At 39.4% G+C, this 27,657-nt stretch overlaps 1 protein-coding gene across 1 annotated transcript; it reads left to right on the forward strand.

Annotated features, from left to right (window-relative positions):
* The first annotated feature begins 284 nt into the window (after positions 1-284).
* Positions 285-27,357, forward strand: MEP1B (meprin A subunit beta). The gene is made up of 15 exons (XM_007455167.1): positions 285-347; positions 2,395-2,413; positions 3,263-3,307; positions 3,390-3,433; positions 6,578-6,656; positions 13,533-13,650; positions 14,377-14,555; positions 16,334-16,552; positions 17,250-17,402; positions 18,796-19,011; positions 21,072-21,515; positions 23,004-23,183; positions 23,950-24,076; positions 24,703-24,907; positions 27,146-27,357. Exons 1-15 carry the CDS (start codon positions 285-287, stop codon positions 27,158-27,160), a joined length of 2,106 nt encoding a protein of 701 aa, XP_007455229.1. The 3' UTR covers positions 27,161-27,357.
* The last annotated feature ends 300 nt before the right edge of the window (positions 27,358-27,657 follow it).

Genomic DNA, 27,657 nt, shown 5'->3' on the forward strand with positions numbered 1-27,657 from the left:
TACATTAGAGAACTTATTAACAGGTCTCAGTCAGGCACTTGGCTATTGAATGTTGACACAGGAGAAAAAAAAAAAACCCACACGCAAAAAAACAACCAATAAACTCTGCAGAACAGTGTTAAGGATACTGGACTTTAACTTTTTGATTGGAGGTATTACTGCAGTGGGCTGACCTGCCAGATAGTTCATTAAGATCAAAGGCTATAAGTTATGATGTTTGCCTTTTAAAAAGTAAATGCTACTCTGAATTTCATAGTTTGCAACTTTCAGCTGGAAGTGACAGCATGGATTCTTGGTATCTGCCTTCATTTCTTTTCTTTGCTGCCCTCCTCCGGGTTTTTGGCTTGGTAAGAAAACAATGTATGGAAAACAATTAGAAAAATTGGGGGTAGTTGATACTGATTATTAAAGAACAACCTGTTCGTTCGTTTTTTGTTTTATAAGGAATTTCAAAGTGTCAATGAAATAAAAGTTTCTTTTTGGCGAGCAGGGACAGGCAGGGTACTGGGAGTGAGAAGAGGACCCACCAGAAGAAAAGTCAGGGACATTGACATAAAGTTATGTTTTATCTTCAGTTTCATTGTTGTGCAACAAGTTTTCTTTTCATAAGATGGAAAATGTGAAATTTGAAAATTCCATTTTTACTGCGGAATGTGACACATGTTGCTGTTACAGTAATGTGAGACATGACGGAGTGAATGATGAATGTCACAGGCACAGCAAATACTGACGTTTTGTAGCATATGGGATTTCTTTTCTGCTTCTTCATCAGGTTAGACCTATCTTTCTACAGTGACAGGTAGTTGGTACCACAAACCAACTTGAGGTTTGTTTTATTTATTTATTTTTAATTTTTATTGGAGTGTAGTTGATTTACAATGTTGTGTTAGTTTCAGGTGTACAGCAAAGTGAATCAGTTATACATATATAGAGAGCCACTCTTTATTTATTTTTGTTTAAGATTCTTTTCCCATATAGGCCATTACAGAGTATTGAGTAGAGTCCCCTGTGCTATACAGCAGGTTCTTATTAGTTATTTATCTTATATAGATATGTGTATATGTGTGTATGTCAATCCCAATCTCCTAATTTATCCCTCCCCCCCTTATCCCCTGGTAACCATAATCACGTTTTTTTTGTTTTTTTTTTTTTCACAATCAGGTTTTAAATGAAGTTTCAAGTGACTGGGGGGGAACCTTTAGTTGTGATTTTTAAATAACAATTATTATGTTGAGCTGATATTCTGTGAACAGAACTACAGCAGTGAGAACAGGAGATACTGTTGAAGACTTATTAAAACTGTAATTATGAACAAATACTTGATGACTTTTTTCAGGAGGTGTGTTGGCATTCCTCTGTGAGTGTGTGCCTGTGTGTGGCCAAGTGTGAGGCAATCAAGGCACTAATTAATATCAAAAAGGATGGTCATCATCCAACCAGTTATTCCCATGCTTGTCAAACACCCCAACTGATTCTAGTATCTAGATTCTAGTATCTACAGGTAAGTATTTAAATAAAATTGTACCTTACATTTGTATGACAAAGTTTACCAAGTTCTTTCACATTACATCATATAACCATCATAATACCCAGGCAAAGCAGGCACTGACCATATTATACAGATATTCTGAGTATCAGGAAGGTGAACTGACTTGCTGTTAGTTGGTAGAAGCAGGAATAAAACCCAGACCTACTGTCTACCAGTCCCATGAGCTTTTTAAACAAGACTTCACTAAGAAATCTCAGGTTTACTTAGTTTTTTCCATTGGGTATGTGGTCTGGGTTTCATTTGGTCACCTGTAGTGAATCTGTTTTCAGAAGTTTTTTGGGTTTTTTTTCCACTTGCAAAGTATAGCCATAGATTTTTTTTCTGGAGTATTTGGTATTGACTTTGAAGGTGGAGTCTTGAGAGAAATGTGAAAATAAACCATGGTTAATGAGGTCTTCAATAAAATTTTCTTTTTAAAGGATCATGAACAATTATAATAATATTTCAATATTGGGAATAAATTATTAGGTTTTTCAAGCATAACTCCATGAATTCTTTAGAATCATGTTCACTTTAAATCATATTTAAAGTGAACACTTAATTGAGGGCAGGACTCTTATGTTCTGCCTTCTTTTCAACCTGTGAAGTTGGTTTCTTGTTTCTTTCACCTTCAAATCCATACAACAGGCTGTTTCATTTTTTATATGAAATGAGAAGACCCTTGGGTCAAAAAGTTATCTTAGACTCTGATTTATTTCTCTTGGGTATATGCCAGAAAATTATCCATAATATTAAGGAAAAAAGAAAACCCCACAAATGGTTAGATATAAATTGGAATCAATAAGACCATTTATGTCGTGGGCATCATAATAATATATCATCTTTTTTATGTGTTTGTTTCCCAGCCAACCCCAGAAACCTTTGGTGAGTCTGTTTTGAGTTTTGCCCTATGTTATAGTAAAAAACCATTATGTGAATAATAGAACAACAGAACAGAAGAACTTAGGACACATTTAATGCTAAGCACAGTGCATAATTGCATATGCATTATTGCATAATTGCATTGAACTTTGATCAAGCGCTGGCTTCTTTTGACTTATTGAGGAATGTTTTATTGTTTCTGCTCTGGGGTTCCACCTACTCAGCAAAAAAAAAAAATAAGTGGTGGTATAAGAAAGTCCAAACACAGTGACTGACTCATCGGCATCCCATAAAATGCCTACTATTATTATTTGTGTTATTTTGTGTCAAATCAAATGGACCTGATGTCTGTCCTATTCAGTTGTACACTTAGAGACTTGGCCATATTATCTACCCCTTTGCAACTTAAGAATAATTCAAATATAAATTAGGAACTTTGCTTGAGAGTTCCAAAGTACACTATTAGCAAGGAATATAAATATATGGATAGATTGTACTGGTTTGACCAAATTTAAACATTTGCTTCCTATTTAATCTAGTCTAATCTAGTCTTTCAAATTAAGCTTAATATTATATGGAATGACCAATTTCTCATTCCTGAAGTTATTTGGCATACAAGGGACATGGGTAAAACAAGAGTATATATGCAAAAGCCCCATAGCCCCAAGCCTGGCTCATGGGAGGTCTCAATCAATCCATCAATCAATCAATCAATCAATGTATGTTGAATCAGAACCTGGTACTCTCTTATCTGAGGCAAAAGAACCTTGCTTACTTCTAATTGGTAATTGATAAAGATTTTCTTCTTTCACAAACACAATGTTCAATGTGTTTTTGTTCTTTTTGTTAAAGATGTAGATGGTGGAATTGACCAGGATATATTTGATATCAATGAAGGTTTGTAGATTTTTTTAAAAATTCTTTATTAAGTGGGGAGTTTGAATCCAATTTGCTAACAAATTTTTATCTTCCCTCTTAGATTTGGGACTGGATCTTTTTGAGGGAGACATCAGACTTGATGGGGTGAGTTGAAACAATGCAAGGAAAGACCTTCAATTAACCACTGCAAGCTAAAATAGAGTATCTGAGAATGATGGGACAACATGGGCTTTGTTAAGCCCAACTATCTCTAAGGGTGTAGAATCATAGTTGGCACATTTAGTCAATGAATACTTTATACTCTAACGGATTCATATAATAGTATCTTCATCATTCATTACTCAGATTTCTGTGTCGTTAAAACCACCGTCACTCACTTGGTATGCTTTGGTCTTATTGATCTGACTGATTTTCATTACGGGAACAATATGATATTTTCATTTTTAAATAGAACCTCACTGATTAAAGCCAGTTGAAGCAAAATTAAACTGAATTTGTAAATTCAATGAATCAGGTTTTTACCATAAGAGAAAGGTTTTGTGACTCCTACTCTGACAGCTGAGAATAGAGCTGCCACATAAAGATCTTCCTGAACTATCATAAAGAGTACTGGTTCTGGGGCTTCCCTGGTGGCGCAGTGGTTGAGAGTCCACCTGCCGATGCAGGGGACACGGGTTCGTGCCCCGGGCCGGGAAGACCCCACATGCCGTGGAGCGGCTGGGCCCGTGAGCCCTGGCCGCTGAGCCTACGCGTCCGGAGCCTGTGCTCCGCAACGGGAGAGGCCACAACAGTGAGAGGCCGGCATAACGCAAAAAAAAAAAAAAAAAAAAAAAAAAAAAAGAGTACTGGTTCTTACCTAGCCATCATGGCACACAGATGAACACAGGTACCTTACACGTAGTTTAAGGGAGCTTAAACATCCCTCAACCCCCACTGTGAACTTCAACTCAAGAAACAGAGCTGCAGTGTCTGAGGTTTAGTCCTTGGTCTGCTCTTCTCTCCTTCTTGATCCTACCCTGTACCAGGGCTTTAAATGTCCTCTCTGTGCCGATGACTCCCAATGTATAACTCTGGTTCATTCCTTCCCCTGAGCTCCTGACTTGTCTATCCCAATGCTAATCCATCAGTTCCATTGGTATGTCTACAAGATACCTCAAACATAATGTGTCCTCAACTAAACTCTGACTTCTCATACAAGCTGTTCCTCCCCAGTTTTCCCTCTTAGTAAAGTCATCACCACTCCCTCTCCCCATTCCACTGAATAAGTAAAAAACCCAGGAGTCACCTTTGCTTCTTCCGTTTCCCTCAGCCCACCATCCACTCCATCAGCTAGTTCTATCATTTCTATCTCCAAAGTATATATACTCCAAAGAATATATACTCCAAAGAATCCACTTTTCTCCTAATTTATCTGCTTCAAATGCTGCCCTCCTAGAATCTTTTCCACCTTGTCCCTGTCCCCTATCCCCCACAGCAAAGTGAACTTTTAAATAAGCAACACCACCATTTCACTTCCTGGCTTGAAACTCAATGGCTTCCTACCATATTTAGAATAATATCCAGATTTACCCACAGCCTTTAGGACTTTGCATGTTTTAACTCCTGCCTACCTCTCCTCCCATCTCCTCTCTTCTTTGATCTCATCTCCTTAGGCCACTGGCCTCAAACATGCAAAATATACCAAGCATATTCCTACCTCAGAGCAGAGCAACTACTGTCTCCTCTGTCTGGAATGATCTTTCCAGAGCCCCTTTTAATACTGGCTCTTTCTTATCACTCTCATTTCACCTTCAATGTCATCCTTTCAAAGAGTCCTGTCCTGATCTCTTTATCTAATACACTCCCCTAATCCCTTTATTCTTGTCTACATCTCCCTTTTTCATTTCCTCTGCTACTATTAAATATATCCTGTTTAAACTTTTTAAAAAATATTTATTTATTTATTCGGTCACATGGGGTCTTAGTTGCAGCAGGTGGGCTCCTTAATTGTGGCTCACCAGCTCCTTAGTTGTGGCTCACTGGCTTGTTAGTTGCAGCGTGTGGACTCTTAGTTGTGGCATGTGAACTCTTAGTTGCGGCATGCAGGTGGGATCTAGTTCCCTGACCAGGGATCGAACCTGGTCCCCCTGCATTGGGAGTGTGCAGTCTTATCCACTGTGCCACCAGGGAACTCCCTAGACTGTTTTCTTACATGCTGTTTGTCTCCTCTACTAGATAAGAGCTCTGGGAAGGTAGAGACATTGGTATTTTGGTTACCAATGGATCTCTGTTCTCTTGAACAGTGTTCATTTTGTTGGCTGGATGAATACATTAATGAAACATTATTAGCTTTCTATTATAAAAGTTGAGAGGGAGACACAAGAGGGAGGAGATATGGGGATATATGTATATGCATAGCTGATTCACTTTGTTATAAAGCAGAAACTAACACACTATTTTAAAGCAATTATACTCCAATAAAGATGTTAAAAAAGATACTTGATGAAGGATGAATGGACCAGGAAAAAAAATTTCAAATACTTTAAAATTGTTTGAAAATTTTGGTCTAGCTCATGTGTGATTTTTTTTCTGACATTATGAGATCAAGATGATTGAGGTTTTGCTATCACTTCTTCTTGTATATTTTTAATCTCTAGTATAAGAAACTAGTCTATGAATCTACCATATTTATTGTCCAGTTTTCCAACAATCATTATTTACATGATTTTGCTTCAACTTTATCAACAAAATTAATGATAGAAACTAGTGATTTCCCATCAGCCAATCAGAGAATTGTGCATAAGCTGATCACATACCCTGTAACCACACTCCCTCACCTGGCCTTTAAAAATGCTTTGCCGAAACACTTTGGGGAACTCGGGGTTTTTTTGGGCCTGAGCCACCCATCTCCTTGCATGGCGCTGAAATAAACCTTTCTCTGCTCCAAACTCTGATGTTTCAGATTGTTTGGCCTCACTATGCGTCAGGCCCACGAACTTGCGCTATTACAAGGATATGTAAAAATATGAATAATTGAAGTGAAATGATAGGATTAAAGGAAATATTAATGCTTGTCATTTCTCCTTATTAAAAAACCCAGAAATTAGTGATTTCCTCCTAAAACCTTTGTTATAATATGATAAAAGTAGGTATACACACCCATGTGTACATGCACGCACACACCCTGGCAATTTGTTCAGGCTGGCTGGGAAAGCTTAAAACTTCCTTTATTTCTAGATTAACTATTGATTGTTTCATAAATTTTTGACTGATACATTCAATGAGTCCTTTCCCACTTATTTTTGACAGGTACAAGAAAGAAATTCCATCGTTGGAGAAAGATATAGATGGCCTCATACTATTCCATATGTTCTAGAGGATAGCTTGGGTTAGTATGCACTTTGGGGTACCCGCAACTAATGTATGTTCCTGACAGAATATGATGACAGTATTTCCAAGGGAAGACTCACATGGCCTTTAAGGGTTTTTTTCCTTGTTGTTTTGTGTGGATAAGTACACTTTAAAAAAAATAAGCAAAATGAAAAATGAACAGAACCTAAATGATTTTGTCTGAAATATTTGCTGAGTTTTGACCAATAAAGGGATGAATTCAACCAATATTTATGGAGAGCCTACTCTGTATTGGATGCTTGGGACATAAATATTAGGGAGCTAGTCTTTATTTTAAAGCAGTGGTTTCATATATGTTCAGACTTTACATATGAGTTTGAAACATGAAACAACCAACCAAACAAAACTTTAGGAACTGTCATTATTTTATTAATATTTTATTTGGACAATTGAGGAACTTAAACAACAAGAACCCACTATCATCTTTTATCATCTTTTTTGTTTATAAAATAAATAATGTTTTAATACTGAAAAGTCAGAAGAACCTAATCCAAAAGAAAGGACAGCTATTCTATATTAGAAATTTATTGTAATGGAAAGCTCTAAACATGGTCCCCATTTAGTAAAAATGATATCCTTGACCAGCATCAGTTTAGGAACTGCCATTTGGGAAGTTTTTCCTTAAATATCATACATTTCAGTAGAGATTCAGATAAACCAAAAGCTAATTATAATAGAATGCAGTAAATGTAATGATTAGTGATATGTTCAAAATGTTATGGGAGCACACTGGAGGACGTTTAACTCAACCTAGATATAAAGGCATATGCATTAGGGAGCAGGTGACCCTATGCAGTAGGGCTGCCATGAAGCTTGTGCAAGTTGTACACCACACATAGGTGCCTGGGGAGGGGGCATAAGTGGGACTGAAATTAAGTTTGCATTATATTCATCACGAGCATTCATTTCTTTGCATGAAGTGCTATTCATCCACCTGCCAAGCCAGCACTTGCCACATCTGCCCAGATGAGGTGCCCCTCCCTTTCTTTCTTTCTTTCTTTCTTTCAAGTATATTTGATTTACAATATTGTGTTAGTTTCTGGTGTACAGTGAGGTGGCCCTTTCTAATTCACAGAAGGGAACTATGGGGGCTAGTGCAGCTTCTGACAGCAAGGGAAGCGCGCTGTAGGCAGATGGATCACTATGTGCAAAGGCATGGGGAAAGGAAGAAAACCCCTGGTGGGAAGTAGGTTGAGAGCGGGGAGATAATGAAGTTGAACAGGTAGGCAGACTTCAGATTGGGAAGGACTTGAGTCTTCCCCATGTTAAAGAACATGGTGTGTATACCAGTGGTAATGTGAAGCCACTAAAGGTTTTAATGCAGAAGTGAGATTGTTATCACTCTGGTTGCAGTACAGAAGATGTATTATCAGTGGGACAGAAAGAGAGTAGGAAGATCTATTAGACTCTTGAAGAAATTCAGGGAAAGATTAAAGAGTTTCTGAACCAAGACTCTCTCAGCGAGGATAGACAAGAGGGGATAATTCTAAGAGAGGTTTAGGAGACAATTAGATTTGGTGATTGGCTCCAAGAGATCAAGAAGAAAGTGAGTCTAGAGAAAGAAGTGCTAGTGTCTAAGGTTATGTCTTAGACACCTGGGTGGATGGTAACACCTTTAACAAGAATAGGGAATATGTCTTGGAGAGGGTAGGATAGAGAAATGTGGTGGAAATTGGTTTTTGGCATGCAGAATTTGAAATGCATCAGGCTCACTGTGGTGGAGATATCCTATAATGGCTTGGTGTCTGATCTGGTCATTCAAGATAGAGAAATGTAACAGGGAGTTATTAAGGGTATAGGAGATGGTTGAAGCTATGGATATGGATGAGATTCTCACATAGTGCCTTGCATATAATGAGTACTTAATAGATAATGGATCTTATTGGATGACCCAGGAAGATTGTATTGTGTAAGAAGATGGCACAGAATGGAATTCAGCCTGGGAGAGCAACTTTTTGGAATTGATATAGATGGGAGATCTGATAGAGATTTTTTTTTTTTGTGGTACGCGGGCCTCTCACTGTTGTGGCCTCTCCCCGTTGCAGAGCACAGGCTCCGGACGCGCAGGCTCAGCGGCCATGGTTCACGGGCCCAGCCGCCCCGCGGCATGTGGGATCTTCCCGGACCGGGGCACGAACCTGCGTCCCCTGCATCGGCAGGTGGACTCTCATCCACTGAGCCACCAGGGAAGCCCTGATAGAGATTTTTGAGAAGGGAAGAATGGCCATTAAACAGATGAAAAACCAAGAGTGGAGTAGAAAAAGCCAAAGTAACAGTAATTAATAGGATTAGAAGCTATAAAGAGCTTGTGTAACATCAGGAGAGAATGATGTTCATTGGCTTTTGGAACTGGGGAAAATCTGAAACATTTTATTAAAATTAAAAAAATTTCAGCTTTATTGAGGTATAATTGACATAAAATTATAAGATATTTAAATTGTAACTGTGGTGATTGGACATATGTATACATTGTGAAAGGATTCCCACATTGAGTTAACTAACACATCCATCACCTCACGTATTTCTCCTTTTTTTGTGTGTGAGAACATTTATGTTCTACTCTCTTAGCAAATTTCAGTTATGCAATACAGTACTATCAACTATAGTCACCATGTTTTACATTAGATTCTCAGATATTATTCATTTTACAGTTGAAAGTTTGTACCCTTTTACCAACCTCTCCTTATTTAAATATTTATTTTTGATTTTAATCTTTTGATTAAAAATTTTAAAAGACTTTTGTTTCAAAATCATATATATGTATGTGTATAATACATATATATGTATGTATATATAGCTTAAAAACTTTATTCTCCTGTGTTCCGTGAAAGATCAGTGAGCTTTAATTTGACTGTATCTCTTAGGCTATTTTTGCCATGTATTTTAACCAAAGTTATCCTAACCTTACGAACTTTATGTACCTGTTTCTTTTTTTAAACTTTTTTGCTTTTTTAAAATTGAAATATAGTTGATGTACAATATTATATGTTACAGGTATACAATATAGTGTTTCACAATTTTTACGGGTTATACTACATTTATGCTTATTATAAAATATTGGCTATATTCCCCATGTTGTACAATAGATCCTTGTAGCTTATTTTATACCTAATAGTTTGTACCTCTTAGTCTCCTACCCCTATCTTGCCCCTCCCCCCTTCCCTCTCCCCACTGGTAACCACTAGTTTGTTCTCTATATCTGTAAGTCTGTTTCTTTTTTTGTTATATTCACTAGTTTGTCCTACTTTTTAGACTCCACATATAAGTGATATCATACAGTATTTGTCTTTGACTTATTTCACTTAGCATAATGCCCTCCAAGTCCATCCATTTTGCTACAAAAGGCAAAATTTCATTCTTTTTTATGGCTGAGTGGTACTCCATTGTGTACCACACCACATCTTCTTTATCCATTCATCTGTTGATGGACACTTAGGTTGCTTCCATATCTTGGCAATTGTCAGTAGTACTGCTATGAACATTTGGGGTGCATGCATCTTTTCAGATTAGTGTTTTTGTTTTTGTTTTGGATATATACTTAGGAGTGGAATTGCTGGGTCATATGGTAGTTCTATTTTTAGTCTTTTGAGAAAACTCCAAACTGTTTTCCATATGAAATGCTGCCAGTAGGGCTTTAGTCTTTTAGGTTAAGCCTCAGGTATTATCTGCCTGTTAAGATGCAACTCACCTGAAAGGGGTAGAACTTGAAGCAACAGTGTATAGCTTCCTGTGAGTGAGTTACAGTTGCTTGCCTGAGTGCCAGATTTGAAGTGAGTGGTAGGGGGAAGTAGGGAGAGGAGGAAAGGGGTAAAAGGAGGGAATAGAAATGAAGACCAAGGTGCTAGGAGCAGGAAGGGGCTAACAAGGGGAAGATAATTCTAAACAGCTGCTTGCTTAACTCCTAGGCTTGTCTGGGACCTGCCTTGTCCTTCGGAGCCTGGGGATTTAGGTAACAGGATCCCTGGTGGAGCTCTTCTGCATCTGTGATGCAAAGTGAATTAAAGCCCTTGGTAAATAAAGGCACAGGGTAAATAAGGATCTTATCTTGGTAGAAAGCTATACCTTTTACAGAACTTTCACATTTTTTCCCTTATTTGAGTCTCCAAACAATTCAACGCAGGATAGAAACTATCCTCATTAAGTTTTGATAAAAATCGAAGGCAAGCAAGCTCCTTTTACGTTAGTTCGAAAACAGTCATGTGGTGGTCGGTATCATCATGCCTTATTTTAAGGAAGTGTTAGATCTGAAATAGTGACCCAAATGTGATACTTACAATACAGAAAATTTGGAAACAATTTAAATATTTGACAATAGGAAGTTAGTTATGTATCTTACCGTCATATAATGTGGCCATTAAAATGGTAAAAACAATACTTACTGGGCTTCCCTGGTGGTGCAGTGGTTGAGAGTCCGCCTGCCGATGCAGGGGACAAGGGTTCGTGCCCCTGTCTGGGAAGATCCCACATGCCGTGGAGCGGCTGGGCCTGTGAGCCATGGCCGCTGAGCCTGCACGTCTGGAGCCTGTGCTCCGCAACGGGAGAGGCCGCAACAGTGAGAGGCCCGCGTACCGCAAAAACAAACAAACAAACAAAAAAAAAAAACAATACTTACTGATGAAGGAAGATTTTAAGATATATTATTTAGTGAAAAAATAGTTTATAAAATATTATGTAGGCTGTGACTATTTTTTATAAAAATGTGTATATTATGTATGTACGTATTCATAAGAAAAAAGTATGATAAATGTGGTTGATTATTTCTGGGTAAGATTTTATAATTTCTTTCTTTTTATATTTTCTAACTTACAAGGAACATGTATTATTTGTGTGATATTGTAAAAGGTTGAATTCTGAGTGCCTCTTATAGATTCATGGATTTTAGGTCCCACATGTATCTTGTTCTTTACTTTCACCTAGACAGAGGCATTCTGAATAATGTCTTTAAATGTTTGTGCAATGGACATGTAAGAAGGTAGGAAGGAAATAAACATTGGATAAATGCTCACTTTACAGTAGTGCCCCCTTATGCTTGGGGGATATGTTCCAAGACCCCCAGTGGATGCCTGAAGCTGTGGGTAGTACCAAACCCTATATATAGCATGTTTTTTCCTATACTACATACCTATGATAAAGTTTAATTGATAAATTAGGCACAGGAAGAGATAGTAACTAATAAGAAAAGAGAAAAATTGTAATACACTGTAATAAAAGTTAAGTGAATGTGGTCTCTCTCTCTCTCAAAATATTTTATTGTACTGTACTAACCCTTCTTGTGATGATGTGAGATGATAAAATGCCTGCATCGTGAGATGAAATGAGGTGAATGATGTAGGCATTGTGATGTAACGTTAGGCTACTATTGACCTTCTGATGACACATCAGAAGGAGGATCATCTGCTTCGGGTGATGCTGGGTCACTGACCCATGATGATGTTGATGATTGGGTGTTGGGAGCAGATGATGGATGCCCAGGGTTGGGGAATCCCTGGTGGGATGGAGCAGCATGGCACAAGGTTTCGTCAAGCTCTCAGAGTGGCGTGCAACTTAAAAATTATGAATTGCTTATTTCTGGAGTTTTCCATTTAATATTTTTGGATCTCGGTTAACTGCAGGTAACTGAAACTGCAGAAAGCAAAACTACAGATAAAGGGAGACTACTGTACTTGGAACTTCACCTTTACTTTCTCTGCTATCCTCACAATATCCCTGTGAAGTTGATTTTAATTCCCCACTTAGCTGATCTGATGATAATACCAAAGCTCTAAGGGTAAATTAAATTGGCAAAGATTATGCATCAAAAATAAGTGGTGGGGCTTCCCTGGTGGCACAGTGGTTGAGAGTCTGCCTGCCGATGCAGGGGACACGGGTTCGTGCCCCGGTCCGGGAAGATCCCACATGCCGTGGAGCGGCTGGGCCCGTGAGCCATGGCCGCTGAGCCTGTGCGTCTGGAGCCTGTGCTCCACAACGGGAGAGGCCACAGCAGTGAGAGGTCCGTGTACCGTAAAAAAATAAAATAAAAATAAAAAATAAGTGGTGAGGATAGGGGAGAACTTAGCTGTGTCTGGTTCCAAAGTCCACACACCATCTTCTCTGCCATACTGTCTCCCACCTCCCGGCAGACACCATCCTTCACTTCACCGTACTTGACCCCAGCTGTGACTGTCTCCATATGCACCTGATATAGCTCCTTCCTCCGGGTTGCCCTCTGAGCTTCTTTTCCTGAACGTCTTTGTTGCTTTCACACCTCTGCCGTCTTTGAGCTCCATTCTATCTAACCTGTTAGCATCACTCAACTTGAAAGCAATGGTTCTTATTTGTGTTTTGGACCCGGAACTCACATGCGAATCTTATGAATGCTCTCCCCAGAAAATGCACTTTGCAGAGATAGATATATATAGATATAGACATAATTCTTTGTCTACTATTTCAACATACTCATGGTCCCTCTCATCTCAAGGTCCTCAGATTAAAAACTCTGCTGTGAGGCTTTAAGTACATATTATAGCTTCTTAGATGAAGCATGTGACAGTGATTGTTCATTTTGGTTGCCTGCGAACCAACATATATGTTCTCTGAGGAAAGGAAATGCCCTTTTTGCTATTTGCACCTCTAATGACTTCAGGGAAATATATATGGGGTGAAAAAAAGCTACCTGAAGAACAACCAATTAACAACCAATTGCATGTGATGCTTGATTGGTGCTGTATACTAAGTTTTTAAAAAATAAAACACTAAATATTCATGGAGGGACTAACTCATGATAAACAATATATTGCATGGCCTGTTTCCATGGTGAACTGTTCAATGGTGGTAATTTTAATAAGTTTATTTTTTGTTTGTTCTCTTCCTTCAGAAATGAATGCCAGGGGAGTTATCCTCAATGCATTTGAACGCTATCGCCTAAAAACATGCATTGACTTCAAGCCTTGGTCTGGAGAACCCAACTATATATCCGTGTTCAAGGGCAATGGGTAGGTTGAAGAGTTGGTCTTCTAAGTGCTCTGATGAGAACTGTTGTGGCTGGGGCCTTACGTCACAGCAGTTGCCCTTGACCCTAACCTTGGGTGGGGGGGAGGGGTCGGGGGCTTCCATTGCTGTTTGCTGGATCTGTTTTCTCTAGCCATAAAGGAATATTTTCATACATGCAACCAGACTGCCAACGTTAAGACAAGGAAGGTGGGATCGCATGCCATCCACCCTATGACTCTGTGAACTTCAGCCTGTTTGTCGTGTCTGTACTCCTTATTTCTGCCTTCAAGTAAAACCCGTCTGTATGCATGTGCACATGTATATTTAAATTTATTTTAACCTAAGAACTCTTACTTCTTCAGTTAAGAAGGTGATAGTTATTTGACTCAAGGTCAGCAGTTCTGAATGGTTGCTATACCTATAAAACCCCTATTCAAGGACCATCTGAAAAATTTTGAAATTGCCAGAAAAGATCAGGACTTGGCTGCCTGGAGGATGACTCAGTCCTTTTTAAACATTTGGTGTCACAGCCCAAGTTCCCCAAAGGTCATCTGGTCTGGAAGGCTTTTCATACCGCCCTGGGGTTTTGAAAGAAATACATGGTGTCCAAACATAAGTGAAGGAGCTAGGTGGGTACCTAAGTGCATTAGGCGTTGGGGATTTTGCCTTAGGACCTCCACCTGCATCAATATAAAACCCTCTCCCCTTTCTGTAAACTCTCCTGTAAGCTGCTGGTCTTCAGTGGGAAATATGCGCATTGGGAAGCAAGAACTCTCCATCGGAAAGGGCTGTGACAGAATAGCAACAGTTCAACATGAGTTTCTCCATGCACTGGGATTCTGGCATGAACAGTCTCGGTCTGATCGGGATGACTATGTCAGCATAATTTGGGACAGAATTATTTCAGGTACATTTATCTTGTTTTCTTACATTGTTTTTTAAGTTAAGTACTGAATTTCTAAACATGTGCCCTCTTCTGCCATTGGTGCTGTCTATTAATAATGGGAAAACTCTGATGTTTTGATCTTACTTGATTTGGCTCTAATTCAATCGGAGTTGAAGTGCCTGAAGGTTTTTGGGGAACAGTATTCCAGAACCCCAATTTGAGCTGGATGTGATCTTAGAAAACAGTGTTTCCCGAAGATTATTTTATGTAGTGCCATTGCACAATTTGTTCAGGGGGGTTGTGAGGAAAGGAATCTGTGGTCAAATTAATTTGGGAAATCCTAGGTTAAAAGAAATTAAACTTAGAGTTATTTACACTGCTGTACTGTTCAGTGTCTTTGCTAGACTAACATGAATTGTAAATCTCCAAGGGGAGCATTTCCCAAAATGACTTGATCATGCTTTTTAAATTTTTTTTCTTTTTGTGGAATATTTGGATTTATTGTTCTTTTCTTAAACATTTTTTTATTTTTTATTTTTTTAACATCTTTATTGGAGTATAATTGCTTTACAATGGTGTGTTAGTTTCTGCTATATAACAAAATGAATCAGCTATACGTATACATACATCCCCATATCTCCTCCCTCCTGCGTTTCCCTCCCTCCCTCCCCGTCCCACCCCTCTAGGTGGTCACAAAGCACCGAACTGATCTCCCGGATTTACTGTTCTTTGGAGCCCATGTTGGGAAACACTGCAGTAGTTGAACAGCCTGAACTTTTCGTGACTTTGTGCTCAAAGTCAGAAAGGTTTTAATAACCCTGTCCGACTAGAACTCACATTTTCCGCAGTGACACTTAGTTTCCCCGTCCGTCCTGCCTCCATAGGGTATGGCGGGGATGTGTGTGTGGGGGGGAGGGGAAGGATGGCATCACTATCAAGTGAGGCCAGTGAGGGCTGCTCTGCGCTGAGGGCCCGACATCACAATTCTAACATCACATTACCTGCCCCTGGCCTCACCCCTACCCAGAGTCTGGGGGAAGGCACTGAAGCCAACTGAAAGATTTCTAGAACAAGAGAAGTGCTGAGCTTTAATCTATGGCCTCACTCTTTAAGATTTCCAATGTCTTATTTCTGTTAGAAACTTCTGCCTCGACTTGATAACACATCTTTATGCTTTGTTGATCAAATCTACCTTGTTGTGTCCACAAAATCATTCGATTTCACATTGCAGTCAGTGTCCCATTGGTATGATGCTAAGCGGTCAGGAATCTTCTCTAAATGTATTTATTTACATACATCTACACATGTTCCAGAAACTAAGAATAACTAAGATAACTAAGAAATCACTGACGATGTCAATCCTTTCTGATGACCACGTTATCATTCCCAGGTCCTACCCCACCACACCTCCCAAAGTCCTCTTATTTTCATCTCCATCCGCTGAGGATACTCTACCTCTCCTCATTGCCAATGACCCTGAGTGTTTCAACAACACTTTTTAGAATCCTTCTTTCCATTAGCAGTTCTTAGAACCTTAGGCCAAATGCTAAAGTCCAACTTTGAGCTGAATTGAAACCTTAGATAAGTTCAGCATGACATCTGGTATCACAATTCTAAGTTTGAGCAGTCTATTCTAAGATAGGAATATACGAAACACTCTTGAAATACCATAGAGTGTCAGTTGTAGCCAAGGTTGCACTGTTTATTATAGTCTTTATTTCTAAATTAACAGTCTTTGGAGTAAGATAAACTAAATTTTGTGAACATCAAGTACTTAAAGATTTTTATCTATCATTTAGGCAAAAAGAAAAATTTTGAATCCTATGATGACCGAAAAACAGACTCCCTGAATGTTCCCTATGATTACAGCTCAGTGATGCACTATAGTAAAACTGCATTCCAGAATGGATCAGAACCAACAATTGTGACAAGAATCCCAGACTTCATGGATGTGATCGGCCAACGAATGGATTTCAGTGACTCTGATATCTTAAAGTTGAATCAGCTGTATAACTGCTGTATGTGACAGGTTCTTTGAAATGACTTCTCCTCTCTGCTCTGTAGGAAAACATTCTGTTCTGTGCCATTTTGCCAAGCATTGCTGGGCTTTCTGAAATTATAGTTAGATAATTGTTTGATAATAATAGTTTGATAGTTGAAGTTTGATATTCTGAAAGAAAGAAAACAAAACAAAACAGAATAGCCCCCAGGTACCAGACTACAACATGGAAGCAGCATTTTTCTTCTCACAAGTTCTGGGCTTTAGATATAAAAACAAACGGAGTCCTATAGCAGCATGAGCATGCCCCACTCAAGTTTTTGAAGCTGTTACTAATGCAAATGTGGACCAACTTGATATTCAAAACTCTTTTCAGCCCAAATGAGGTGTATAGTCATAATATAAATGGGATCAAATAATCCGGGTTGTGGTTTATTACTCTGAATAACTAGGGGAGTGTAGACTCAGGTTTCTATAATTAGTTAACCTGATAAACAAGACTTGGGGCAGGCAACTTATACAGAACTACACAGTTGGTCGATTGTCTTGGTTTTGCAGATATCAAGAGATCTTGAAGCCACCATCACTCAGAATCAGTGACGAGTCCCCTTTAATGTCATCCTAGAATTCCTAGTGCTTCAGGATAATCTCAGTTTTTACTTCTTAGATTATCATGTTATATATGAGCGTCAATCATTGTTTTTTTGCTTTGGTAGCCTCTTCCTTGAGCTTTATGGAGTCGTGCGATTTTGAACTGGAAAATGTGTGTGGTATGATTCAAAGTTCAGAAGATAGTGCTGACTGGCAACGGGTCTTCCAGGTTCCCGAGGGGCCAGAGAGTGATCACTCCAACATGGGCCAGTGCAAAGGTAAAAGGAGTGAGATACTTCCAGATTTTACTCTCAGTGGTTCTAGCCTCTTTCTTTGCTGTGAAATACTGGGATTTGAGTTCTTATTTTTATTAGAATTATTAATGATAGCCCACTCTTGCTGTTCAGGAATTGGTTCTGTGCCTTATAAGGATATGGTTAATTTCTTTGCTTTTTACTGTCCAAGTTTGCTTTTTTTCCCCATGAGTCAGCGCTGGGCTCTGTGAAGCCTCTACCCATAGTATGTGCCCACAGCAAGAGGGGCTGCCCCTGCCCGAAAGGACTCTCTTCTCTGGAGCAGTGGGGTTGTTTTCTTGAAGCCTGAAGAATCCAAGAGAACTTCAGTGAACAGCACCAGGCTGTGAATTAATCAGTTTCAGAATTTCAGCTGGTTGTGATTACACGTTCCTGTTACAAAAATACTTTAAATGAAGGTAGAAAGTACAATTTATTTAATTTTACTCAGATGAGTATTCTTTTCCATTGAAATTTTGTTTTGAATCAAATAGTCATTTATTTGGCTACAAGCACCACATTTTTATTTATTTGCTCATTTCTGGCAGCAAATATGTAAAACTAGCCTTCAGAACCCAGGGCCATTGCTTGACAGCTCAGATGACCTGGGAAGGGTTAGAGATCTCTAAGAGCATGGAGGTGCTTTTCCTTTTTCTTTTTTGGGGGATTGGTGGGGACGTGACAGATGTTGTTTAAAGGTACAAACTTGTAACGAGTAGTAAAAAGCCCTAGAGATCTAATGCACAGCATAATGAATATAGGCAACAATATTGTATTATAATCATCAAACTTGCTGACACTAGACTTAATTATTCCCACCGCTAAAAAGAAATGATATTATGTATTGTGATAGAAGTGCTAATTATTGCTGCAATGACAATCAGATGCCAATATATAAATGTGTCAAATGAACATGTTGTGTACCTTAAATTTACCCAATGGTACATGTCAAACATATTTCAATTAAAAAAATATTTTTTAAATGTAGATTTGAATAGTGGATAGTGGTTCTACATAGATCAGTAGGAGGGAGGAAGGGAAGGGGCGGGTGGAGAGAGAGAGAGAAAGAGGGAGAGAGAGAGAGAGAGAGAGAAAGAGGGAGAGAGAGAGAGAGAGAGAGAGAGAGAGAGAGAGAGAGAGAGGCTAAACCAAACAGGTAACACTTTTTCCCATTTTTGAAAACTAACATGTGTAGTAAGAAAAAAGTTATCTAATGTTGATTTTCTTCATAGACTGCCTGCTCCAAGAACTGCATTTAAATGCTCAAAACAGTGTCCTGCATACAGTGGGAACTAGGTGGAAATAGAGTGCCCGCGAGACACGCATTCCTGTATCTGGTATCTGTTTTCTCAGTTCTGCATTTTGTCCTCTTTAACAGGTTCTGGTTTCTTCATGCATTTCAACAGGAGCTCTGTAAATGAGGGGGCCACAGCAATGCTGGGAAGTAGAATACTATACCCTAGACGAGGATTTCAGTGCTTGCAATTTTTTTTATATAACAGTGGAAGTGAATATGACCAACTGAACATCTATATCAGGGAATATTCTGCAGCCAGTGTGAACAGGACTCTGACCCTTGTGGAAGAAATAAAAGGTACACTGTCAACATTTTTATTCTTGGGTTCAGAGTGAGGCAGTCTTAACCCTTTACTTAATGCAAAACCACTTACAACAGGGTAGGGGCTATGGACTTAGTACTTTTTTTTTTTGGACTTAGTACTTTTCAATGTAGAACTTGATCCTACTTGTTTCATGTGGTGGTTGGGAAGCTAAAACGAGAGTCCTTTCTGTGCTACAGAGTATGTGCCACTTAAGAAACTGTAGATCAGTCTCTGGCGCTGGGGAAGTCCGTTCCTGGCAACTAATAAAAATATAATGGAAACTAGCTTAGGCAGAATGTGAAGAGTTACTGGCTCAACATAACTATATTGTAGAATGGAGAAGAGAGGAGCTGGCCTCAGGCAGGATGGGACCTGCCCCTGAACATGGCTGGGGACCTTTCCTGTTATCTCAGATGGGCTTTGTCCATAAAACTGGTGCTTTGGCTGTTTCACTTCCCAGCTTACATTTTACCAAATGTGCCATCAGACTAGAGAATGATCTCTTCCTCTAATTTCTAGCCTAGAAAAATAAATTCCAGCAAAGGATTCTAATTGTTATGACTTGAGTTAAATGCATCTTCTGGAGCAATTCTGAGTGGAGAGAGGGCAGCACTGATTAGGCGGCCACCCTTCCTTCTAATCATGTGTCCGGGAGGTGGGTCACGTCGACCACATATTAAAGCAGATGGTTCAGAAGGTCTGCTGAGGAAGGGAAGGGCTGTGGCCTGGCGGCTGTATTACTGTCTGCTCCACACAATGACCTCTTGGTTTGAATGAACTGACTAAAACCTATTATAAAACTGATCCACATTACGTCATATGTCATGCCATTTTCCCCCTGTTTAATAGTGAAAAACAATCTGAAACATAGATGATGTTTTCCTACATGAACACCTATAAGCTGAGGTTCTTAACCTTATTTTATATATATATATATATATATATATATATATATACACACACACACATTATATGTGTATATTTTATGTATCTAATGCATATATAAAAGATTATAAATAAGATTATTACACACATATTTGATTATACATATATAATCCCTTGCATTAGCAATCTGTGAGTGTTACTATTGATAATAGATAATAGCACAAAATGTACTTAAGAAACCTGCTTAGGAGTCCAGAATTTAAACTGAAAGTACTGGAAAAATGAAGTGGAGACTCTCATGAAAGGTTTTTGTTCAATCTGGGGTCCTTCCACGGAGAATAGCATTTTCTGTACTTTGGATCTTTCTAACTTATTTTCAAGCAACATGTTTCTCATTAAGTGCCAATATATTTAAGTTTGAAGGCATTGAGTTAACTACTAGTTTGACATGAATTCCTGAGCTATTCTCTACCTGGGAGGCTTCTGAAAACTTTTAAATGGACTGCTTCTTATTTGGGTATGTGACATCAGAAAATAAGACAAGATGTCATGCAGTGTGCTGCTAGCTAGGGGTAGGAGTAATAGTGGAGGGGACGTGTAGTCTGGGAAGAAAGAAGATGGTACCAAATATTAGATATGTAGCATCGAGTCAGTTGCAAGATGTGGGCTTTCTAGGGTTTGGTGAATTCATACTTAATACTGCCAAAGAGTTGACTAAAAATTTTGCATGTGAAGGAAGTATTCCAATCAAAGTGTAAATAGATTAAAGGAGGCTTTGTCTGAGTATCACAGGAATCTGGGGTACAGGTGTAGAGTATTGGGCTTGCTTGTCTGTTTAACTAACTGAATGGGAGGTAACGTGTAAGTTGGGCATGGAGTTCTCATGAGTTAGATGCTATCGTTTGCTCACCTATCTCTGGGAAAGGGTGATCTATCTAAGAATCAGCTAGATAAGCATCCAGATATTCCAGAGAGCTGCGGCATCCCCACAGAAATGCCTTGAAGTAACTGGGCCTGAGCTGGAGGCATAAGAAAGCCATACCTCATACCTGCAGGAAGCAGTAGGTCTAGAAAGACCCTTTGTCCATGAAGGTTAGAAGTCTAATGTCGATTTGCACATGATTCATAGTCCTTTGTCCTCTTTGGCATAATAATGTCTCTTTTGCAGGTATATCCATTGGGAGCTGGCAGCTTTACCACGTAACACTGAAAGTGACCAACAAATTTAGAGTGGTATTTGGAGGCGTCAGAGGCGCTGGTGCCTCACGGGGTGGCCTGTCTATTGATGACATCAATCTTTCAGAAACACAGTGCCCTCATCATGTCTGGCATATAAGGAATTTCACACAGCTCATTGGCAGCCCCAGTGGATCTGTCTTCAGTCCTTCATTTTATTCTTCTAAAGGCTATGCCTTTCAGATTTCCTTGAATCTAAGTAGTTTGCCTAATGTAGGAATGTATTTCCACTTGATCTCTGGAGCCAATGATGATCAATTAGAGTGGCCATGTCCTTGGCAACAAGTCACGATGACCATCTTGGATCAAAATCCTGACATTCGACAGCGTATGTCCAACCAGCGGAGTATAACTACAGACCCATTTATGACCACCGGTTTGTGACTCATCTTTTTTATTGGTAATACACAATCACTGCTCTAGGAGGGATGGATGATTTGGGAAGGAGAGACTGCATAGCCAGGTAGCTAGGGAATTTTGAGCCCCAAATCTAAGGATCAGAAGATATTTAGGGGTAGGGTTTCAGCAGCTGTGGACAGAGTCTCCCAGGCAGGAGACTGTCAGAAATGTCAGCAAAGATGCCAACAAATTGAGAAGATATTGGCTATATTTTTGGAAACTGATGACAATACCTGAATTCCTGGGGTTGTACGAGGAGTGTTTTAGTTTTAGAGTCCGACGCACCTGGGTTCAATCCAAGGTTTGCTTCTCATTAGCTATGTAACCTCGAGCAGATAATCTCTTGAAACACCAGTGTCCTCAGAAGTAAAACTGGGACAGTAATAAAAACCCCACACATTTGTTAAAAGTATCTCTACAGATCAAGTAGGGAAGTTTGTGGAAGGGCCTCGTATGGAGAGGCTCTCAGATGTTGAGTTCTCCTAACCCATGCTGTCCTGGTCTTGCCTCTGAATTGTCAAAATCAGTTCAGCTTTTGTAATGGGGGTGGGTTTTGATCAGAACCCCCCCGTAGTGTTGGGAAGGGTATGGGGATGGATTGCAACTTCTTATTAAAGAATTCTGGAGGACTTGCCAGTGGTGACACCATCCCCACTCTTTCTAGTCTGAATGAGAAGCAGCACCTAGAAAGCAATGATCACATTTCTAATTGTAATAATCCTTTGCCCTCTGGGAACATAATAAAGTGAAAAATGGAATTGTGGCAAGGTGAATATTATTGCCAAATCTGAATTCTGTATATGAAAAGAATGGACCTGAGTGACTTGGGGAAAAAAATATATATATAATCTGATAGGAAAAAGTATAGTATTCACAAAGAGGTGTGGGGATTTGATGTTCAGAATTTCTTTACCTTTTTCCAAAACATTTCTCCCTGAATGACGTTGAAAATGGCTCAAGGTTGGGTGGGTCACCACCTTTTCCCAGAAGCAGTGCTTCTCACTGTCTTCTACTCCTGAAGGACTTTACTCTGTTAGGTGAATAATTCAGTTACCGAGGTGAATTGTTCAGTGCTAATATTAAAAACTCTCTCAGTAACACATTGATTTAACTGAGCTAAAACGACTACCTGTAACTCAGAAGGTCACTAAAGAATGATTCTAATGGGCAACGGAGTTTCTACACTGCTCGTTCAGTAGAAGTGTGACACCCCCATGTAGGAAACTTTTGATACGTCTCCACTCATATTCCAGAATGTGCTCCTCTCTGCCATGTCATCTTATTTCTTTAGGACAGTCTAAATGAACAAACTCCAGTGACTTGCCAGGGAATACATTACAGGTCAATAGCATCACTGAACTATTTTGAGCTCTATCCTAATTGTGCTTCACTTTGCCTGTGCTTTCCTACACCAAAAGCTATGATGATGCTAAACACAATCCATTAATATAAATTGCTTTTTCAGGTAATGGAAACTATTTTTGGGACAGGCCTTCCAAAGTGGGAGTACAAGGTTTTTTCCCTAATGGAACTCAGTTTCAAAGAGGTAGGGGCTATGGATACAGTGCCTTTATGACCCATGAGAGGCTGAAAAGCAGAGATTTTATAAAAGGAGATGATGTTTATATCCTCCTGACAGTGGAAGGTATGTCAATAAAAGTCGTTTTATCTAAGCTGCTTTTTTTTTTTGTGGTCGTTGATTATTTACTGTGTTCTTCTGGATTCCATGTTTAGATATATTAGAGACGTGGGAGGGAATGGGCATGAGTGAGATTTTTTTTTAGTATGAATCATTAACAATATGAAAATAATTTAAATGAAAACAGGGACAGTTCCAGGATAAAGAACTTAATTAACACTGCATGGAGCAATAGTGGAAAGCTTTAGTCCAGAACACTTCTTTAGAAATGAGCTGAAGTATAGCCATTATACCCTAGAATTTAACTCCAGGATTCCAAAAGTAAAAATATCCCAGAAACACATAAAATTATAGTGGAAATGATCTGGCTTTATTGTCTCTTTCAGATATGTATACATACATATACAGAGATGTGTGCACACACACATATATCTTGTCAGTAATAGCATTAATCTATTGTCTTCTAAAATTTCTCAGCCATGGCAGCCAACAATTACATTTTCCACGAATACTGTTGGTTTCCATGCCAAGGCCCAGGCAAGCACGTGTTCAGCTGTAGTCCCACAGGCTGGATTCAGCTTCCGTTTGTGTCTAGATTTCAGCCTGCCTGTTTATTTTTTCACTGCCTATAAACGTTACTGAATGGTGCTTCAAGAGTACCTGAATTTCTCACAAACCTGAAGCCTGAACATTTTATTTTGAAACTTAAAGATCAAATGCTTGTTAAACCCCAAACTGATTTCCCTCCATGCTCTCCTCTCACCCTCCTTAGACATATCCCACCTTAATACTACACAAAATGAGCCAATCCCGACCTTGGGCACCAATGATCTTTGCGCAAACTTTAAATGTGAGAATGATGGCGTTTGCATTCTCCATCATGGCAAAGCTGAGTGCAGGTAAGGATACAATCTACCCATTCTTTTGTTACGTATTTTTTCATTCCCACAATGTAGGATTCATATGATATTTCATATGAATGAAATCAGTTGATTCTCATCTCAAAACCATTCATAAGATATTTATCTTTTGCTCTCCATTTGGGACTTTGGGTTGCCAGCAGAACGACAGAATTATTTATGCAAAGATAGCACGTTATTCTAATTGCCTGAAACAGTCCTCATGAGTTACATATCATATTAGGTCCTCACAACGGTCTGGTGTGGTTACTGTGACTGTCCTCGTTTCCTAGATGGAGATACCTAAATTCTAAGAAGAGCTTGGTCACGGTCATAGCTGGGGTGTGGAGGGACTGGGACACCGAGAACTAAATTTTCTCCAGTACCTATGCTACCTTCGTTTCCCAGCTGGGAGCTGCTGTGTTAAGTCCCAGATTAGGAGTAATTCCATTGTTCCTTTCCGTTGGCCCCGCCTGTGCTAGTCTAACCAACTAGCTTCTAGTCCAGAATGGGTGACAAATAGTTCCATCTGCCAATGACCTGAGTGTTGACTCACACCTTCAATGGTGAAGATTTTCAGATTAAAATATCAACTCATAACTCTGAGTCACGTTCCAAACATGTAGGTGTCCGTCAGGGGAAGACTGGTGGTACATGGGAGAAAGGTGTGAAAAGAGAGGCTCAACTCGAGACACCATTGTGATTGCCGTGTCTTCCACTGTTGCTGTGTTTGCCGTGATGCTGGTCATCACCCTTGTCAGCGTCTACTGTACCAGGAAAAAGTATCATCAAGAGACAAGTTCAAAGACAGCAAATATGACTCTGGAAAATGTAAGTTGACTCTCATATTTGGTTATTCAAAACCTACTGATGGAATTATATAAAGACAAATTAGGACTTTTTATATATCCTAAAAAAAAAAAAATTCTCTACTCCCTATGCTGGGGACAACAGCTTTGAGACTATGAGTTCTTGTTATGTTCACTATAAAGCAACGGGTCTTAAATTGGGATCCATGGAGGGTGTTATGGGGGATTTTATTAACCTTCTGGAACTGTACCCAGAATTTTGTATGGTTGTGCAATTTTCTGGGGTGGGAGTCTGTGACCCTCCTGAAAGGCACAACTGATTTTGCCTACACATTTCAACCTTCCTGGCTAAGGGGAGAGGTGACCTGTAAGTGTCATCGTTCTAAAGGTTGATCTCAGGCTTGTAGGAAGGGGGTGCTAGGCACATTTGGGGCTTTTGCATTAAAGAAGTTTCCAAATGATTCTGGCTTCATGTGTGGTAACTAACTCTAAGGCAAGCTTTTCAAGTAGAAGTTTTAAAGTCTTGCCTCAGAAGGTCTCTAGAATGGCAATACACTCTTGAAATTACCCTGGGGACTATTTGAGATGGATATTTGCACGCAGGACGTTTACTGTGCATGCTCTTGGGAACACCAGTAATGGAGTGAGGGAAGGTGGACCAGGCAGAGGGCGAGGTTGGATTGTGCTGTGGTTGCAGCTGAAGTCTTAGCATCCTCTGCAGGGAGCTCTGGAGCTGGGGTGGCCCTTAGAGTGCCCTGAATTGAGGCAAGGGGGCCAGGCCATTGTACTCCCCACATCAACAGCCATTGGATTGGGGCTGTCCCGGGGAGGGAGCAGAAAATTAAGCAAGGCAGCACCCTTTGGGGTAGGGCATGTCCTGCAGGAAAGCTTTCATTTGGAAGGGCAGGACTAACAGAGAACCCCAGCACCCACTACATACCCCAGTCATAGAGAGCACAGTTTCATATGCAGATTCCTATTCTCACTCATAAAAGAGCACTTCTAATGGAATAAAATCTGAACATCATTTAAAAGTGAAACTTAAAAATTCTTCCAGTTCTATTTCATTCAAAACAGGGTCTCTGAAAATTACTAGCAAAACTGAAGACAAAACATGCCCAATTAACACATCTCTGAAACCGAAAATACTGCAATTACCTTAAGCATGAGGATATTTTCTTAAAAAAATGATTATTCAAGACATACTGTATTTTAAACTTTCTATTTTCTTAAGTAGACAAACATTTGTTTAAAGACACTTGTTTGTTAAAGACAATACATTTGTGAAGTTATTCAAAAGATGAACAATGATAATGAACAGAAAGCAAATAGTTTTATTCTCATACACTGCTGTCATGTTTCCTCAACCTCAGGAAGATGTTTAAAGCTGGTTATAGGCAATGGATCAATTACTTCACAAGCTTATTAGAAAACTACTTAAAATATATATAGGGTGTTTTTTTTTTTTTTTTTTTAAAAAACAGGTATTTCCAGCTTACTTTATGGCTCAAAATAAAAGGGACAGATCAGCCAATGACCCAGTAGGTCAACCTGGTGGAAGCTGTGCCCACCGGCATGATCCTCTGGGCTAGTAGGGATGTACTTGGGGGCTGGAGTAGGAATGGTGGGGGAGTGGTTAGGGAGGACAGGACCAGTTAGCTGGTGGATGGGACTGCCAGGATATTCCTCTGGAAACTGGTAGATGTAAGTGCTATTATAAAGGCCGATTTATCAACCTAAAATTGGAATTAAAGAAAATGATAAAACAAAGAGAAGAGAAAGAAGGAAGTTAATTCAATAAAGGAGAGAACTATTAGAGTATCAGGGACATGGTAGGGCCATTAAGTGGAAACACACACACACAGCCACCATATTATAAAAACAGAACTGTTTTGCCTCTGGGTCATTTAAACACATGCCCAAGAGCAAGGAATCAACTTACATTTTCCTTAGTCTAGGCATTTCTACAGTAAATTTACTGATAGCAGAAACTCCAGCTCTAGTTTAAATCTTAAATCAGAATGACCTTTTTCCTGAGACTGAAGTGTGTGCTCACCCTTATGTTTTAGCATCTGAATAAAGTGGGATAGGCCAGAGCATGTTCCTGGAGACGAGCCTTGGGTCCCCTTGCCAGTTGGGAGGGATGCCAGGAGACTGCTCATGGCACTTCATTTAAACATTAGATTGTTTCATTGGATTCATTTCAATGACAGTTTTTAAATTTAGAAATTAAGTGATCGATTGTTCTTCCCCCTTTTAGCAATATGCACTTTGAAGATTAACTCAGCAATACAGCCAACAAATGAAATGGAAAGTTCTTCATGATGGTTTCACCTACAATATATTACGACCACTTCACCTGCTATAGACGGATCTTCTCTGTGCATAGCTGGATATACTACAAATCATTATTTTGGTAAAGGTCTAATTGGTGAAATGTTGCTTGTGTTTTTGTTTTGAAAGGAGGGGAGTTAAGAAAATAAAAAATAAAAATAGATAAATGTGGAGAAGAAATTCAGGCTGTTCTGGAAGCATAATATTGTCTATAAGATGGAGAGTAAGAACTGGGGGTAGCTTTCAAATGACTGCCTTCTCTTTGGGGGCCAAGTGTCTTGGCCTCACAGGTGATTCCCTAGAAACCCACTGGAAATACCCAATGGGAATGATCTTCCATGTGGAATCTCAGCATTTCCATGCTGTCCTGTCCCGATGTAGGGAGGGACAGAGGGCAGCTCCTTTCTCCCTGGGGACATGTGCCCCCCACAGCTCTAA

The sequence above is a fragment of the Lipotes vexillifer genome, unplaced genomic scaffold (assembly GCF_000442215.2).
Source record: "Lipotes vexillifer unplaced genomic scaffold, Lipotes_vexillifer_v1.1 scaffold90, whole genome shotgun sequence".
Classification (NCBI taxonomy): domain Eukaryota; kingdom Metazoa; phylum Chordata; class Mammalia; order Artiodactyla; family Lipotidae; genus Lipotes; species Lipotes vexillifer.

What these genes read in the sequence shown, in the direction of transcription:
- MEP1B (XM_007455167.1), top strand. Translation starts at nt 285, where the DNA reads ATGGATTCTTGGTATCTGCCTTCATTTCTTTTCTTTGCTGCCCTCCTC. An exon ending in CCTTGTGGAAGAAATAAAAG is followed by an intron (nt 19,012 to 21,071) that starts GTACACTGTCAA and finishes TCTCTTTTGCAG; the next exon opens with GTATATCCATTGGGAGCTGG. An exon ending in TATCCTCCTGACAGTGGAAG is followed by an intron (nt 23,184 to 23,949) that starts GTATGTCAATAA and finishes CACCCTCCTTAG; the next exon opens with ACATATCCCACCTTAATACT.